The sequence below is a fragment of the Chaetura pelagica genome, unplaced genomic scaffold, assembly GCF_000747805.2.
Source record: "Chaetura pelagica isolate M959 unplaced genomic scaffold, ChaPel_1.0 scaffold138, whole genome shotgun sequence".
Taxonomy (NCBI): domain Eukaryota; kingdom Metazoa; phylum Chordata; class Aves; order Apodiformes; family Apodidae; genus Chaetura; species Chaetura pelagica.
The window spans coordinates 1,899,631-1,916,989 of record NW_009954215.1 but is presented as its reverse complement, the minus strand read 5'-3'; the positions used below and the strand labels follow the sequence as shown (position 1 = coordinate 1,916,989).

The following is a 17,359-nucleotide window of genomic DNA, read 5'->3' as shown; positions in this document are numbered from 1 at the left end:
TCAGCAGGATTTTTTCCTTGTACCTGCATGAGCGGCTGGGCTGATTGAGTCCAAAGAAAATCAGTAACTGAGGCTTGGCTTGCACAGCCTGTTCTCTACCCTAGAAGGCACCTGATGCCACTTCTGACCTTCCTAATCCTTCTTCTGCTCTTACATTTCAGCAAAGCTGCACACACACATGCACTCGTGCAAACCCCTCTGGTGGGTCAGCTTATGAGATACCTTCAGGAGGGGTTTTTCACTTTATGGGGAGCAAAAGAAGGGCAGCAATGGGCAGCAAAGGGTAGTGAGAAAATACTTGGTGTGGAGGAAACCAACTGTTTCTAATGTTCCCTGAGCTCAGAAATTCCACTGGCAACTCTATATCAAGGACCCACTTTTATTTTCTTTATGGTATTTATGGGTTTGTGATGCAATATCAATATAAGCTCATGGTTTCTGTTTACACAACAGAGTATTTTTAGCAAAAATTCTACCGTGTTCTCACTTTTTTTAACTTAAAAGAAAGCCTAGTTCATATCCTGCAGTGAAAAATAAACATGGCTCACAGCTCCTCTCCTCCCCAATGTTTATGTGGAAGAGTCCTGCTGTGCTGATTACTGACAAATATCCCCAATAGAAATGTAGTTACTCATTTTGAATGAATTCACTAAACTTACCAGCAGTTACGTGGCACCATTTACTGTGTGAGTGATCAATAAAGCAGTTAATATTCTGGCTATTGAGGAACTGCAAGTAAAACAGTTGTATAGTATCAATCCAAGCCATATCAGGATCCTCTTCGGCTTTTCCTAGTCTGGCTGTGGTCCAGGCAGCAATTACAACTTGCAAGCTTAATGGGTTGAATTTATCTCCATTATCTTTACAGAGTACAGAAAGCTTGTTTATCTCATGGTATTTATTACATACAGGGTCAGAGATAGGGGCAAGCAATCAGATAGGTAGCCCTGCAAGCCACCCCACATGGTAAATATAAGGAGAAAAGAATTTATGTCTTAACCTCTGACCAGAGGCTCCACTGGGCTAATGCTAGCTCTGCGTCTGATAAATAATACCAAAGCATACAGAAACACTTGCTTCTGCCTTAGTTATCTGCCCCAAGTCTCAGATTTGTAAACTATGCACACTTTTCAAAAATTCATTTGACCTGCCTGGGAATTTATTTTACTAAGTCAAAAGATTTTTCTGCTGCCTGTTCAAGGCACTCTGTGACAGTCTCACTCAAAGAACAGCCAACTTCAACACCAGGGCAGGTTGATCAGAGCCTTGTCAAGTCTACTTCAAAATAGCATAAGATAGGGATACCATACCTCTCTGGGCAACCTGTCCCAATGTTTGACTATTCCCAGAGTGAAAAAATTGTTCTACATCACACTGATCACAGAATGTGATGACCACAGTCATCCCCCTTTGCATAGAGGGCAAATTGCAAAGACACCAATTACCACAGACTTTTCTAGAAACTTTGCTTCAGTGGAACTTTAGCACTTTAGTTTAGCACTGTGGAGCACATTATGAAACCTCAGTGGGTGTTCATTGTCCATCACAGCCTGGAGATCTTAGCCTGAGGTCAGCCTTTTGGTAGAAAAAATCTGTGTAAAAGTTCTGAAGGTGAAGAGAAACTCTGACTCCAAAAGCACAAGCAGGGAGGAGTGCTGCAAGAGCAGCTTGTGGAGCTGGGATATCATCCTAAACCTTCTCGACTCTGCTGCACAGATACCTCCTACATGGCTCATGTTGTAAAAATTGAGATTTTGGTCCACCTTTTACCCAAAATGTGTTTCACGGTTCTGTTTGTAGTAAAAATCATGAAGAATACTTAATATATTTGTTGATATGCTCTTGTAAAATATGTGAAGTATCTTGATTTATCTTACTCTTTGGAGAACGTCTCAGAGAAATTACTTGTCCTCTTGATAAAAGTTGCCTCCCAGACTAAAATAAAATAGAGAGAATACATTGTTGAAGTATTTGAACTGCTCTGCTTTTAAAATGTAAAGCTTTGCATGACCAGCTTAAAACATTTTAGGTTTTTATGCCTTATCTCTCCAGACTTGGTCTCAAGTGGGATGCTAGCCATACTTAATAAGCATAGTAAAAAACTTGAGTTTCAGCTTTGAAATTTTCAATTTTAATCTTCTTACAGAGAGCCTGATCTTTTTGCTGTCCTCATTACAGTTCATCTCTAATTTACTAAAAAATATCTTTGAACTCTTCACCTTTTGTTCATTTTTGGTACAAAATATTTCCACTAGAGATGCTTATTTAAATGGAAGGGCAAATCAAATAAGATGTGAACCCAGTACTTTTGACTAATCATGGATTGCCAGATTTTGGAATGTTCATTGTAAATCCTTATAAATATAAGTGCTTCTGTCAGGACACAGCCATTTTCCCTAATTAATGAATTTTTTTCTTTATTTACAGACCGAGAAGACCAGTCTATCCTGTGCACGTAAGTGAACTCGTCTATTTTAGTATATCTCAATATTACAATGTCTTAATTCAAAATTGATTCAAATTCTGATGGAACTGACATATTCTCCTCACCTTCAGTAAGCCTGAACTCCAGTCCCAATAGATTTACCTGTTGGAAAACAAGAAGTATCTGTATTGTTGGAAGTCTTTAATGCTCAAGCTTATTTATTTAAATTGACTTGCTGAATTCAGAGATTTCAGAGTTTAAAGTGACTGGGGAGTGTGATTGTAAAACTGTGTGTAGAGAGGACAAGGGATTGTAAGATCTTCCTAGAGGAAGGTGAGGAACTGAGAAAAGTGAGGAATACAGAGCATTTACTAAACTGCTTTTCATTTTTAGCCGTTGATAGCTCACCATAATTACCTAATTCAGTTGTCATTGAAGAAAAGTGCAGTATTTTATGTCCAGCTATTATTTTGTGCAGTTTGCATATGCTGTAGCTAGAACAGGGAAGGTTTGGTACCTCCAGACTGGCAGTGGGCACCCCTGGAGCGGGTGCAGGAGGCAGGAGCCTGTTGAACAAGAGGGCTCAGCACCACAGCGCGGGTTGGACCTTTCTGCAGTCTCTAATGGGTTTAGGCAATAGCGAAATGCCAGCTAAGCCAGCCCTGGTTTGAACTCTGATTTTTCTGCCACCTGCCTTGCTGAAGGCCTCCTTGAGTTCTGACCTGCCAGTGTTCAGACAGCAGCAGTGCGGGGGGGTCAGTCGCTGCATCATGGGACAGGCAAGGATTTTATTGCAATAAGCATCTTGCTACTCCACAAGCTGAACTGGTTTTAGGTTATCTGTCAAAATGCAACCACTGACTGTCTGAATATATATATAGACTGCAGTTTTAAAAAGCCCTGCTATAGATGACCAGCCATACAGTTACTTGTGAGTGTGATACTGATGACTGGAAAAAAAATAATCACCTAAGAAAACGTTGTGTACTGTATCCAGTCCCATAAGGGCCAGCACAGCTCTGACCTCTGTCATAACCAGATTTCATTACATGCAAATATATCCATCAAGAATCTCTCAAAAAATGTATTAGACCAAAAAGAAATCTAAGATTGATGCAATGATGACATAAAAATTGTCCATCACTTTCTTCCCAGGATGGAACATGTCATTGTAATGAAGACTAATTTATGATAAGCATTTCCTCCTTCTATTCCTGTACTGTAGTTTATTTTTCCATTAGTAAATCTTCAGAGCTTCTTTCAGCTTTGGGATATTACAGTTTTTAAGAAGGGGGATTTCTTTTGCAAACCTCTACCTTTTTGTTCATGAAGATCCATTAAATTATCCACTTTTGACAGCTAATATATATACGTATGTATATATGTGTGTGTGTATATACAAAATTATGAAAATACTTTTTGCTTCACCTGGCCAGCTAAGCTGGAAATGTAAGGTGTTTCACACCAGTGATACATAGAATAGAGAGAATGAAATATCTTTGCCATTTTGAATACAGCTACATTAAGTGATTCATTGAGACATTTAGAATAAGGGCTGTATGTTGGATGGGCATTGTGACCCATAGCTTAGAACAGTCCTCACACATCTCTCAAACTAAAAAGATAAGTCAAGGTAAAACAAATCAGCACAATTTTAACCACTACTGGTTTATCATCCTTGTTGGCTGAATTTGGCTGTACAGAAAGAAGACAATTAACTTGGTTTTCAGCTGGGCAGCTGTCAAGTGGAAGAAATTTGCATTATTTTATAGAATTGCTAAAAGTTTTAAGAAATTATCTTTTTGCCTAAAATATGTAATATGTTTCTTAGTATAAATACACCCATTCTCAGTACTTCACATTCAGCTCATTGAACCTACCCTCATGGGTTTGCAATCTTTTCCAATCCCTACCCCTTGTCTGATTAGCTGTAGTACGTTAAAAATCCTGCATCTATCTTTCATGCTCATGTGTTCTAATGCTTCATCAGAATTCCCATCTTCCCTAGATTTCATTCTTTTGCTACGTTTTCATAATAACTACACACATACTGCCTTTGATCTACTCTCCTCTGTGTACACCATTCTTTCTGCTGTTAGCCCTTTCCCATGGAAAGCATCACTGAACATCCTCTCCTGTCATTCCCTGCCAGCTGCTCTCTGCATTATTATAACAGAACATAAAACACATTTAAGAAGTATAAACTATACAATACTGCACTAAGGGCACAAAATCTTGCTGGTTTATGTGTCTGAAAACTAAGGCAGTTAAGACTTCTCTATCCTTGCATTTTGGTCTCTGTACTGCTCTAGGCAGCCTCCACCACTTTGCCTGGCTACTGAGATCCCCTGAAGTTCCTGCCTGTGTTTAGGCATCCCCCCCTGCAGTCTCTCTGCTTTCACACTGGAGTTTGCCATGCAGTATCCTATATTCACTCTTGCAAAGACTCTGCTGGTCTGTGTTGACCAGCACATTAGATATTGCTGAAGGAAGAATCCCAAGAACTCTGTCCAGTTCCTCAGGGACCTGAGCAACCTTGCAACATCCACAACTAAGCATCAATTGGACTAAACAATAGCCAGTGAACAGGCTTATGACTTTTCAATCTTCTAATGTAAGTAAAGGTACTGGCCCTTGAAGGAAACTTCTGGCCTCTAAGTTGTTCCGTTTTTACAGATATAAGTGGATCCTACAAGGGGTAATGGGTGTAAATTGGAGCATAGGAAGTTCAAGGTGAATATCCGAAAAAAATTTTTTACTGTGAGAGTGACAGAGCACTGGAACAGACTGCCCAGGGAGGTTGTGGAGTCTCCCTCACTGGAGACATTCAAAACCCACCTGGATGAGTTCCTGTGTGATGTACTCTAGGTGACCCTGCTCTGGCAGGGGGGTTGGACTAGATGATCTCTCAAGGTCCCTTCCAGCCCCTAAGATTCTATGATTCTATGATTCTACTGGAATTTTCTAGAGGGTTTTTTTTAACTAAAAATTCCACTGGTGCTTATTTACATAGCTAAGCACATGAGTGTGTTTAAGATCTCCCCTTAAACCTATCTGATCTTGGGGTTATCATATTTTAGCCACTTCCTGAAGAGTGGGTACAATATTTTCTAGAAAGCAGATGTGGCTGAACGGGCTGTGCAAAGGCTTCAGTTAAACAAGAAACCACCTTCAATCAATAATAATAAAAAAAATCTGATCAAAATTCTGAATGTTGGGGGTAATGTGAAGACTGCGAAAACAAATGTTTGTTAAACATTTTATAATCAAATAGTTTTTTGTTACCTTTTACTTTTCTTATATGTGCATTTAGTCTGAATAGCTTCTATCAAAACAAATAGTAGCAGGAGGGTATTTCCACCTAATTTGACACAGCAACAGACAAATACTTGTGAGGCACTGACCATCCTGCCTTTTTCTCCTTCCTCCCCACTCTTTTTTTGGGCAAACTGTCCAGAGCCTTCCCTGGCCGTGGAACCTCAGCCCAGTTTCTCCCTGACACGTCAAGAAGCATAGTCATCCAGAACATCCTCCAAACTGCAAAGCCCCATCAGTCAAAAGACTCCTCCATGAGAGGAACTCTTTTATTTCCCAGCTCACTGAATCTCCAAGGCTGGAGGTGGCAAGTGTTGCTGCCTGGCCCTTCTCCCACACATATATCTCCTGTAGCTTTAAACCTGGGGTGGAGCTTGGTGCTCAACCAGCTTGGTCACTTCTGGGAATTTTTTTCTAAGTAAACTAGTAGGGATCAGTGGGCTGACTTCTGAGCCAGATCTCTAAGGGGGTGCAGCTGGTGTAGGACAAAGCTTTTCATGATCTTTGCACATCTCATACTGCAGGATGAAGCCTGCCAAGCCCTAATGTGATTTAGAGCCCCTCATTGACTGTGTGCAGAGGCTTCCTGCAGTGCCAGCAGCCAGATTAACAGATGTTTGAATGGTCAATTTTTGTGGTTCATTGCTTACTGAAACAAATACTGAAAATAAAATCTGCTGTTACTTTTTAGATGTTTCCAAAAGTGGAATTAAACCAAGTCTTATGCTATTAATATAGAAAGCTTCCATATTTTCAACAAAAAAACCCCCACACTTTAAAAAACTGATTTTTCCCAGTTATGCCCAAATGTACAAGAGTCCTAGCCACACCACCACAGGCTTACCCCACAACAGTGAGGCCAACTTGCTAGACTCACCTTGTCCTGATGGGAAACCTATTATAACTGGGATAATTTTCACTTAGGGTGAAGGTAACAGAGTCACGGAGGATTTAGTAGCTCATGTGGTACAAAATCTCTTATAGCCAAGTACTACATATGTGAGTTTATGTTCTTTAAATCCTGTACTGAGTTCCTAAAACAATGCCTGGCAAGAAATGTGGAAGAATCAATTTAACTATGCCACACAATGTGAAGGTGGTGTTTTTAACTGTGCAGGCCTAGAAGCCTACTAAAACCTTTTGATCAGGAAAGCCAAGGAGTTTCTGATGAGGAAAACACGTATGGGAAGCAGATAAAGTACTGGTGTTGGGCTAATCAGAACTGTGCAACAGGATCTGCTTTTGATCTGTGTTTTCATGTTGCCCATCTGAGCTGGGTGCAAAGAACAGCACATGGGGGAAGACTCAGGAGAAGAGCATGAGAATCAGTAAGTTCACTTCACAGGTGGATCCCATGCATCCTGTCTTCTGAGTGCCTGCTTTCTTCAGTGTTTACCCCTAAATTATGTTCCCAAGTGGGAGTTCACCATATAAATATTTAGAGGCATTAAACCTTACCTAGTTATTCCTTCTCACTAGTTAGGTTTTAAACACGTGGCATTTTATCACTGAGATGAAATCTAGACACTGTCACACATCTGTGATGTATCCCTCAGCGTTTGAGGGCTACTAATGTTGTTTAATGGATACTTATCAGACCTGTCTGTTGTCACAGACATTTAAAAATTACATGATGCATTGAAAAATCAGATGTATACATCAGCTATGGACATAATTCTTCATTATTCACTGACCTTTCAGATTTTTTTTCCTACTTGTAGCTCTTGAGTTCCTGTCTGTTTTCCATTTCATGTTGAAGTATTTCCTTTTCTTGTTGAGGTATTTCCATTTTGTGTTGAAAACCTTCTCATTGTCCACGTCAAATGGAAGTTAAAGCCCCAAAGTTTAGCTGCAGAAAAAGGAAAACCCTCAGCCAGTGCAGCAGCAAAGAGTTAAGAATGAAAGCACAGAACAAAATGTTAAGTAACTGAAGCATTACAGTATGGTAGGACAATTACAAGTAAGATGATGCCATATATGGTAATACTTACAGGGATTCAGAATAAAGCCAAATGGTGGGCACTGCTGCCCTGGGAGAAAGGAAATGCAATTCATGTAGTGATGAACTACAAATAACCTTTAATAAAACTGAAAGCCTGGGGTTTGTTTGAAGAAAGTTGTGGTTTGGTTTTTTGTTTCTGCTTTTTCCAAAGATACAAAGTTGTAAGGTAGATTTATTTGAAAACTTTGTATGCATATGTCTTCAAAATGGTGTGCTTGGTTTGGAATTGTTCCCAGGACACTTAATTTTTATCAATAAAACATGGAAATGTTTTAGCACTGAATCCCAAGCAGAGATGATTCCAACCCTCTAGACTGTGCGAATCTGCCCAGGTCTTGTGAAAAGGAATATGTTCATCTCAGTAATTTCTGGTTAAAAATCTAAAAGCCAGAAGAAACACTTCTCATCATGTTGTATTTCAGGCAGGAATTGTTTCTGGTTTCCTAAGGTTTACATCAATGTCATCCTGTCTTGAAAGTTCTGCCCAGCACTTGCACATATTTTTTTATATCCATTTATCACTGGTCCCTTGGTAGGGAAAATTAACTCCTGTGTTTCCTAATTAGGAAAAGAAGCAGAACTGCAGTGGATCCAGCTAAATAGTTTCAGTTTCAAAAGAGTTGACAAATACTCACTGGATTTTCGAATGTATTGTTCTTTTTATTTTTAAATCCATTTTAATTTAAAGAGGACCAACTTATATTTAGACTGTTTCCCTCCTCACAGCACTAGCTTGATGCAGTTGAAAGAACTAATTTATTACATCCACAACCACTTTAATGCTCTTTTTGATTGTTGAGACAAGACAGTATAAAAGCATTTTCATCTAAATAATCCTTAGAGCCCAGTGTATCTAGAAGACACAAGATGATGTAATATGACACTTAGAAAGGGAAAAGTAGGCTGGAAATGTTCTTCTGAGAAAACACTCTGTAAATCTGGCCCTTGTACCTGTAACTTTGAAAAACAGTATTTTACTTTAAGAGAGGGCTTAAAAATTGTAAATAAACTTAACCCTGGAAGTCCTCTAGGAGGTGAAAAGTTACTACTGCCTTCTGCTACCCAAGGGACACTGCCAGGAGCACAGCCAGGATGCCCTTTCTGGTGTCCAGACATCTGTGGGATAATTACCTGGTTAGCAAGGATACTTCAGGCAGTCCCAGCTCTAGTCCCACTAAATTCAAGGAGCATTTGAATATGGAGTTCAGATGAGGCAGGATTATTTGCTTATTCTTCAGCACTGATGTAAGATGTTAGTCTACTTTAATTACAATGCTGATGTTTTTCCTTACTGATGTACTACTTCATAGTTAATGTTGTATTTTTTGGTCTTAAACCACAAGAAAGGTCCCTGCCAGCTGCATTTCTCATAAATGTTCAGATGCTGCCAAAGCAAGATGAACTGTCGTTCAAAAATGCATCATGTTTTAGAATTGCCTTAAATGGCCCAGCATCCAGTCAAAATACTAACGGGACAGAGATACAGCTCTGATAGCACGTTCTTTGCATGCTGAAGTCAGGTGGGCTTGGAGAGATAGTGTTCTGGGGTAAACATGAACTGAGACAGTTTCCAGTCCTGTTTTTATACACTAAACACACCACATGGCAGGAGTCCACTATTTACCTACCTTCTTTTGTGTTACTTTCTTTCCCCTCAGAGGTGAATCTGGTGCTGGCAAGACAGAAAATACCAAAAAGGTCATTCAGTACCTGGCTGTTGTTGCTTCATCACATAAGGGCAAAAAGGAAACCACCGTCACTGTAAGTGAACCTTCAGTATTCACCTCTTCTTCAAGCCTGCTAGGAGTGTACTGAGCTGACTGGGCTACAACAAGTCAGCCTCTGTGGCTTTCCAAAGGGTCAACATATTAACGGTACACAATTACGTCACAGCTCTATGTTTATGGAAAAAAACTTCTGTTTGACACCCCCTTAGGCATCAAATCAGAATGTTACTTTGCTAGAGAGAAATATTCATTGCTTTCCATATGCAAAGCACCTATTTATATCCTAGCATGAAGGGCTTGAGTCCTTATTTTACCCTTGGCCTCAGGCAACCAAGAAGTTCAGGAAAGCCTCTAACTAACACATTGTTCAAATTCATAACAAAAACATATCAGCATTTAAACTTCCACAGGTTTTATTTGCTTTATTAGCAAGTAAGTTTTCTTACTAACTAGCAAAGAGTCTCAGTATAAAACTTGCCTTTTCTTTTTACTCCTCTGTCAGAGTTATTTCAAAAGGCACAATATTTGTCAAGAGCTTTGTTCCTTCAAAATTTGTCTTGTTTTAGCAACTAAAGTTTGGTTTCTTGCTCTGAATCATAACATGAACGTATACCTGATCAGTTCCTGGAGATGATAAGTGTGGCTGAGGCTCTCAACTGTCTTTGCTGTTTTCAATGATACAACTCCAGGTCCTATGTCATTTCCAGCCTTTTGAATGATACTCAAATTTTTCTGAAAAAAAAATATAATTTAAATAATTAAACAGTAGCAGTTCACTTTTGTGACAAAACAGGCTTAATTCAGGAAGGCATGTCATTGTGTCTCAAATAAGTAATTAGTAGGGCAGTGGGAAATGAAGTAAAAATCTCATGGCCATACCTGTGCTGGCTCTTGCAGCTGCCCTTGCCCAGCCTATGTGCTGGCAGACAGAGGACTCCAGAGCACAGGGTGTGCAGCCTGGCCTCTTCCACCGTAAATAATTGTTGTTTACGTACAGCAGAGTCTGCTTTGGAGCAGGGGAGGGAGTAGATGTCCCTTTGGGTAGTATTTTCTAGAAATCTGTAATTAAATTTAGTGGAAACAGTCCAAGACCAAAGGCATAATTTTCCTTTGTTGAATGTTTATGCATTCCCATCGGGTCCCTGCTCAGCGGCTGGGGAAAATGAACTTAGAGTTTCAAGGCCATTCCTAATGGGCATGTAACTGCAGTTTCTACCAACTCCTCTGGGGAATTCTTGGGATCAAACTGGCCCTGAGACAGACCTGAAGGCAAATAACCACCAGATGAGAGCTGAGAGAAAGTCTAATTTGTTCTATAACATGCTGACAAATAGTAACGCAGTGTCTGGGACAACTGACACTGCAATTTCAGTCATTAAAAAATATTGACTATCAAAATGCCTCAGTTGCACCAGAGAAGAACTGGGGAATTACCTTGAAAATATCTGTCCTTGTCTGGTCCTGGGAGACTCACCTGAGACTAGCTTCAGATCCCATCCCTTTCCTTCTGGGGTTTTTTTTTCCTCTTCAGTTAAAATGCTCTTTATATGCTAGCAATATCTGTACTCTTGGTATGTCTGCAGTAGATTGTTTGTATTTGTATTCCTGGTTTATCTGCATGGAAACTGTGTATTGGTTATTTTAATACAGGAAAAACAATAAAAATGTCTGTGTAATGAAAATGATACTGACACTTGTTTTATACCACATTATTCAATACAGCAAGGTCCATCTTTTTCTTACGTGAGTAACTTAGACTGTTTGATGTGTGTTTAAGGCACTGAGTGTAGATCTGCATGCTATTGTTGCACCTCGAAAATTTGAGAGATTTTGTTGAAAGATGTTGTATGAGATGATAAAAAGCAACAATAGCACCAAATGCTCTCACATGCTCAAATGCTCTAACTGTGTCAGGCTCCATGGTAAAGAATGAGGTCTGACACAGGCAGGGTCATCTTCTAAGTATCACTCCCTTCTAAATCTCTGTGTTCAAATTGCCATTGTTTGAATTACATTTCCCATGATCCTGAACGAGCCACTCAGCCTGAAATTGCACAAAGTAATTTCCGAATGAAAATACCCAAATGCTTATGGTGCTTCAGGTTGAACTCTTTAGGACTGTTGTGAAATAACTCCTAAACCTCACTGTGTTTGATTTGGTTGGCTGCATGCTTTCTGTTTGATATTGCTTTCAGTTTTACATTTTCATGTAACTGTTAAGAACTGTTCACATCCACAAAAGTCAGCATGTTCTGAGCTTGCTGCTATGATACATAACAGCAGTTCCCACTGCAGCCTGTGTCTGCAGGTGGGTTATGGCAGTTTCTTGTGGGCCCTCTTGTGCTGTGCCATTCCAACAGAACAAGGCTTTGGGACTACAGGCAGATTTGCTGGCCTAGCCTTTCTCTTTCTGTGCCATGCAAATGGGATTATTTTTTTAAGGGCTCTTTCCCCCCGCCCCCCCCCCGCCTGGCAGAGCCGGCTCTGAGGTCAGTGCGGAGGGAAGAGGCTGTCCTGGCGTCTGCGGCTCCCCCCCCCCCCCCCCCCCCATTCTGAATGCTGCCTCTCAGACTTTGGCTATGACAAAGGGCAATGTGTTGCCACTTAGTTAATTTAGTACTTAATTTGACAAGCTCTCTGCAAAAAAAGGTAATGCATTGGTGGCATAGACAACTCTGTGGAGTTCACCAGACTTACATTTGCAAGCAATGCTGTTAATGTGGAGTCACAGTTTTGCAACCCAAGTCTATGGCATAATTCAAATCTCACTAGAAGCAGGTGGTATCTGTCTCAGTTTAGTAGACAAGACTCTGTTTTAGCTGTCACCATCTGACTGCAGCAACACCCTGCACTTACAGTTTTTAAGTCAACAGAGTGTAAATGTAAAGAGTTGCTCAGTGCAAAGGGACTTCAGGGATGCATTACTTAGTCTAGGACTCCTGTACTAGCTTGTTTGGAAATAGTCCTTTCTCTTCCTTCAGCTCTTAAGTAGTAAGTTTTAGGGGATTTTTGGTGGATTTTTTTTTCCTCCCAAAAGCAGTCTTGATACGTGGCTTAGCTCCCAAAAGATCTGTGCTCTCAGGACGGTAGCCATGCAGATAAGTTATCCATTTGTTAACAGTCTGTTGCTTTTGATTGATATTTCTGAGGCAGCTCTTAGGATTGCCACAAGTTACAGAATATTCAGGACTGGCAATCAGAAAAAGCTTGCCAGTTTTGCACACTAATTGGAAAGCACACTCATGTTCCAAATTATATCCCCTAGATTCAACCTAAATATTGCCTTGTTTTCTAATTAAAATTATTTAAATATTATCTTTTCTATCAAGGACTTTTCAGGGTGAGTTATTTGAAATAATGCATGTTGCTGCAGAGTAGTGCTCGAAAAATAGGATGACAAGAAGCATATGTGAAAGTGAGTGACCTAATAGGGTATAGCTGAATGAAAAGTTAAAAAAAGCTGTATTCATAAGCAAAAGATTTCTTCAACTTAATTGAGTTGTTTAGAAATAGGGATATCAAATGCATGCTTGTTTCACTGCATGAGTTGTTTCATTAGTGATTACCAATCTCAATTAACAATATAATACAAATTTTGTGTGTTTGCATGAGAATTCATTATCCTAGTTTGAGGTAAATCAATGCATTTGCATATTTAACCTAAATAGCCTTGCATGGATCATTATTAATAGACTTAATGAAATCTGCTTTGTAGCTTTGTGCTGCGTTACATTAAAATTAAAATTACACTCAGCAAGTTATTCTAATGACATTATAATTTACTAGCAAAGGATCTCAATAAACTAACTTGAAAAAGATATTATAAGGTTGCTTTAACAATATTCCTTCCAAAAATTATATTAAACTGAAAAAAAATTGACATTGAATGACCCTTTTGTTTTTTTTAAGAAAGGCCAGTCATGATACTGAACAGATTAATTGACTTTGATCTGTCACAGGCAATAGGGCTGGAAAAGGGTCATGTCTACAAGACAACAGTGCACTGTACAAATATATAAACACAAAGATTAATAGAGAATGAAAATGAATCCACATTAAGTACAGTATTTGGCAAAAAACAAAATTAGAGGTTTAAATTATCTTTCACATTTTTCTGCATTGTACATTTGTTAATTTTTCATAAGTGTGAAGTTTAGGGTTAACTGCATTTGAATGAATTTTAGGGTGAGCTGGAAAAACAGCTTCTACAGGCAAACCCTATTCTTGAAGCTTTTGGAAATGCCAAAACTGTGAAGAATGACAACTCCTCCAGATTCGTAAGTTGGAGAAATCCAGTTGGGTCAGTGTTTTGGGGGGAGGCACAGCATCTTTTAAAACACTGTGGACTGACAGCAGCCCTCATCAGTGCTTCCAAACAGGAATTTGGGCTTTGAGAAGATTAAAGATAAACTCAAACTTTACAGAACCATTGTCCTCTCACAATTTAGTCTGTGTGGCCTTCCAGAGTAAATTCTTGCCCCAGGACTTTAAAGTATTTGCAGAATATTTGCAACCTCCAAAATATTTACAAACAAAAGCTTTCTTTGCACCACTGTTGATAAGTGTGATTGTTACTTAGCAAGAGCAGTTAATATATATTAAAAACTACAGGAGAAAAGGCAAAAACAGTTATAAAGATTTAAGTTAGAACAGTGTGAGCTGAGGGCTGTCACTATTTGATAACCTTTTTTCTGGGAGTGCTGGCAGATACTTGTTTTCTCTGCAGACCCTCCTCTCCCACCTCTGCTCTATCCCTGCAAAGTTTAGGGATCCATTCAAATGAACCTCAGCAGAGGGAGTTACACAGATCCAATGCTATTCCCTCATTGAACTTGTGGAAATCAAAGTAGAAAGTAAATGTTGTTATATCCCCAGCTTCCATAGTCTGGCTCAGTAGGGAGGACTCCTTTCCCTCTGAAAAGTGGGGGCAAATCTCTCCTGAGGGAATATCAGAGAAGTTCACTTCCTTTCAGGCCTTTCCATGGCTTGTCCCAGCAGGAAGGAATCAAGCATGTTATTCTTCAAAGGATGTTGTACATGTCTTATTAAACAGGCTAAACACTAATTTTGGAAAATCTGGCATAACCTGAAAGAACAGCACAATCTAGATCTTCTTTTCATTCACAGGGCAAATTCATCCGTATCAACTTTGACGTGACAGGCTACATTGTTGGAGCAAACATAGAGACTTGTATCCTTTTCAGTGACCTGCTCTGGGAGCTAACTAGGGTGAGCAGAAGGAAGTAAGATAAACAAGCTCCATTGCATGTCTAAGAAAGGCAAATGTTGCTGAGGCTTCTATAAACAAAGATGGAGGGAAGTTGCTCCATTTATGCTGATGCCAGTTTCTTGGTTTGTCTTACTCTCCTGTTTACATTTTCAGGTCTGTTTTCTCAGCTATAGGAAAGTGCACTATTCCCCATATACAGCTGCAGAACATGGAAGCACCATACCTAAGGCAACAGCAGGGGATTTCAGAAGCAGAGTCTTAATAATACAATAATGGGAAAAGATTGTTTTGTGGTTAAGGTTGCATGTGATCTTGAGAGCTGTGCGGTCATTTTGTTTTGTATCAGTGTGATCCTGCTCAGGTCACTCTGGTTCCTTGCGGTGTACGTTTCCAGCTGAATAAAAAGTTTTGAAACTTTACTGTTTCTAACTACTGCAGTAACAGGCACTTTGAAAAAACAGTGAATGCTTGGTGTTACCACTGCAGTTTACCCTGGAACTTGGAGAGTGTTATCTAGTTTTCAAGTCCATGTTTGGCACTTTGTCCAGTCTTGACTGCATGTTGGGATGAAGCCCAGATGCTCAGTACAAGCTCACCCTCAGCCCTGTGCACCCTGGCTTCTGTAAGGGGAGGATTCTGAGCCTTGGAAACGTAAGTGATCAAGCCTGTGGCTGCACCCACCCTGCTGTTGAGGTGTAGCAAAGGCCAAACATACTGTACTGCAATAGAGGTGTTCCACGAAAAAGCACTGAGAATAACCTGTAAAGGGAGAAGTCAATATGATACCTACTATGACAGCTTTCTAGTTCATGTCTGGAGGACTGCCGGGCCATTTTAATAAAAGTAATATAACTTTCCCTCCCACCTGTTTAAAGACTTGATATTAATAAAAACAAAAGAGACAGGAAAACCCAAGAAACATGGCAAGGTCAGAAGAGCTGTCTTAGAGTCATTACAGTTCTCCTCCCTTTGTCAAAGCAAAATATAGTTTATCCTGAAATTGCCTTGATCACTGAATATTTTGTCAAACTGCCATGGTCAGAAATTACATGTTCTGGAAACTCACTCAACTGAACTGAAGCAAATATTTTGCTGGTGCTGATGCCCCAGATACCATCCAGTGCCAGACATTTACAGGGAACTTGTTTGCTCTGGATGCTAAATACTGCTCTGCTGTTTCCAGTGACACACCCAGGGCAGTGAGCTGTACATCAACTACCTTGATATATTTTTACATGAAAAAAAAGCACAGACGTTTCAGAGAAATTCAGCTTAGCCTGACTTTGCTTTCCAAATACTGGTGCCTCTTCCCTTGGTTATGCTTATGAGATAGTATCTTTTAATGAACAGATAAATATACAGCTAGATTCCTTAGTGCTACATTGCTCATCTTGGCATAAAGCCGGTTATTCCAATAAAAGAGAAAGATGCAGCTATAAAGAAGGACCTTATCTCTTGGGTGTAGCATCAAACAACTAAGTTGGTCTATCTTATTTTGACAAGTAATCTTTAGAAAAAAAACAGGTTTTAATCTTTTTGGTCTTAACTGACATTTTATCTATAGCACTTAGAGGTTTTGAAGAGCTAATCACTGACTGATGCTGAAATACTAACAGTATTGCCAACTTCATGTTTAGTAGTTTACAGGCACAAAAAATGGACCACAAATCAAGTTTGCTTTTACTGCTTTTATGCCTACAATACAGGTCTCAAGAGCTTTTTTGCTAGCAGTCCCACCTTACATTGAAAGAATCATATTGGCACTTGATTTTAAAGGTGGTGTGAGTTATATTGTGAACACTATTTTATATATCTGATTTTTTAAGCACTTGTGTCTATTGTGGTGCTTATTAATATGATTACCAGCATTTAGCATACAATAAAAGGTTGGAAATTGATCTATTCATTGTGGTAAGAATTATAACAATACCAGAGCTTCTGCCATGGAATTAGACACGTTAGACAAACTTGTGGCAAATATTTTAAACAATGCTATTAATGGTTCTGAGGGAAGGTCTGAAATACGTTATTGATTTTTTTAACACACCTGACAAACAGATTTGCTTGAGAAATCCCGTTGTATTCGTCAGGCTAAAGATGAGCGAACGTTTCATATCTTTTACTATTTGATTGCTGGAGCTTCTGATCAAATGAGAAGTAAGTTACTTGCTAATGATTCTTAGATCTCATTAACAGTCTGAGCAATGGTAATTTATCTTAACTTCTTTAATTGTATGCCATTTAATTGTATGTAATTTAATCCTTTTTTTAAAATAGACAGTTCTTTAGCTATAGAATATAATTCTCTGAGGTGAATTATAAGAAAGTTTCAGTTGATGTCCACCTGTGAGCCAGGCTGTCTGCATTTTGCAGGATGTTTCAATTTACAGGAGATGTAAACTCATTCAGCTCCCATCTTGAATGATACCAAGATGAATAGGGAAGAGCTATTCAGTATTTTTTGCACAAAATAAATTGGGGTTCAGAATGAAAATATTGGCTTGTGGTTTTAAAATAAGATCATGTCTTTCCCACAGCACTTTAGTACACTCTGAAGCCCATAGCTTCAGAACTGAGAAAGCAGAGTCTAAGTGGATCAAAAAAACCCATTAGATATTATACATATTAGAACATCATGATTCTAACATGACATCTTTCCC

The 17,359-nt window shown here is 39.3% G+C and overlaps 1 protein-coding gene across 3 annotated transcripts in view; it reads left to right on the top strand.

Annotated features, from left to right (window-relative positions):
- The window catches only part of MYH11 (myosin, heavy chain 11, smooth muscle), a 53,453-nt gene that overhangs the window by 11,213 nt on the left and 24,881 nt on the right, over positions 1-17,359 (top strand). Inside the window, exons 3-8 of one of the 3 annotated variants that reach the window (XM_010003221.1) lie at positions 2,428-2,455; positions 9,401-9,503; positions 11,192-11,212; positions 13,654-13,746; positions 14,597-14,660; positions 16,758-16,856. In XM_010003221.1, coding sequence (XP_010001523.1) covers positions 2,428-2,455; positions 9,401-9,503; positions 11,192-11,212; positions 13,654-13,746; positions 14,597-14,660; positions 16,758-16,856 — 408 coding nt within the window. Of the gene's footprint in view, positions 1-2,427; positions 2,456-9,400; positions 9,504-9,708; positions 9,733-11,191; positions 11,213-13,653; positions 13,747-14,596; positions 14,661-16,757; positions 16,857-17,359 lie in introns of all 3 variants that reach the window. The other 2 variants (XM_010003220.1, XM_010003222.1) reach the window with 2 other exon arrangements.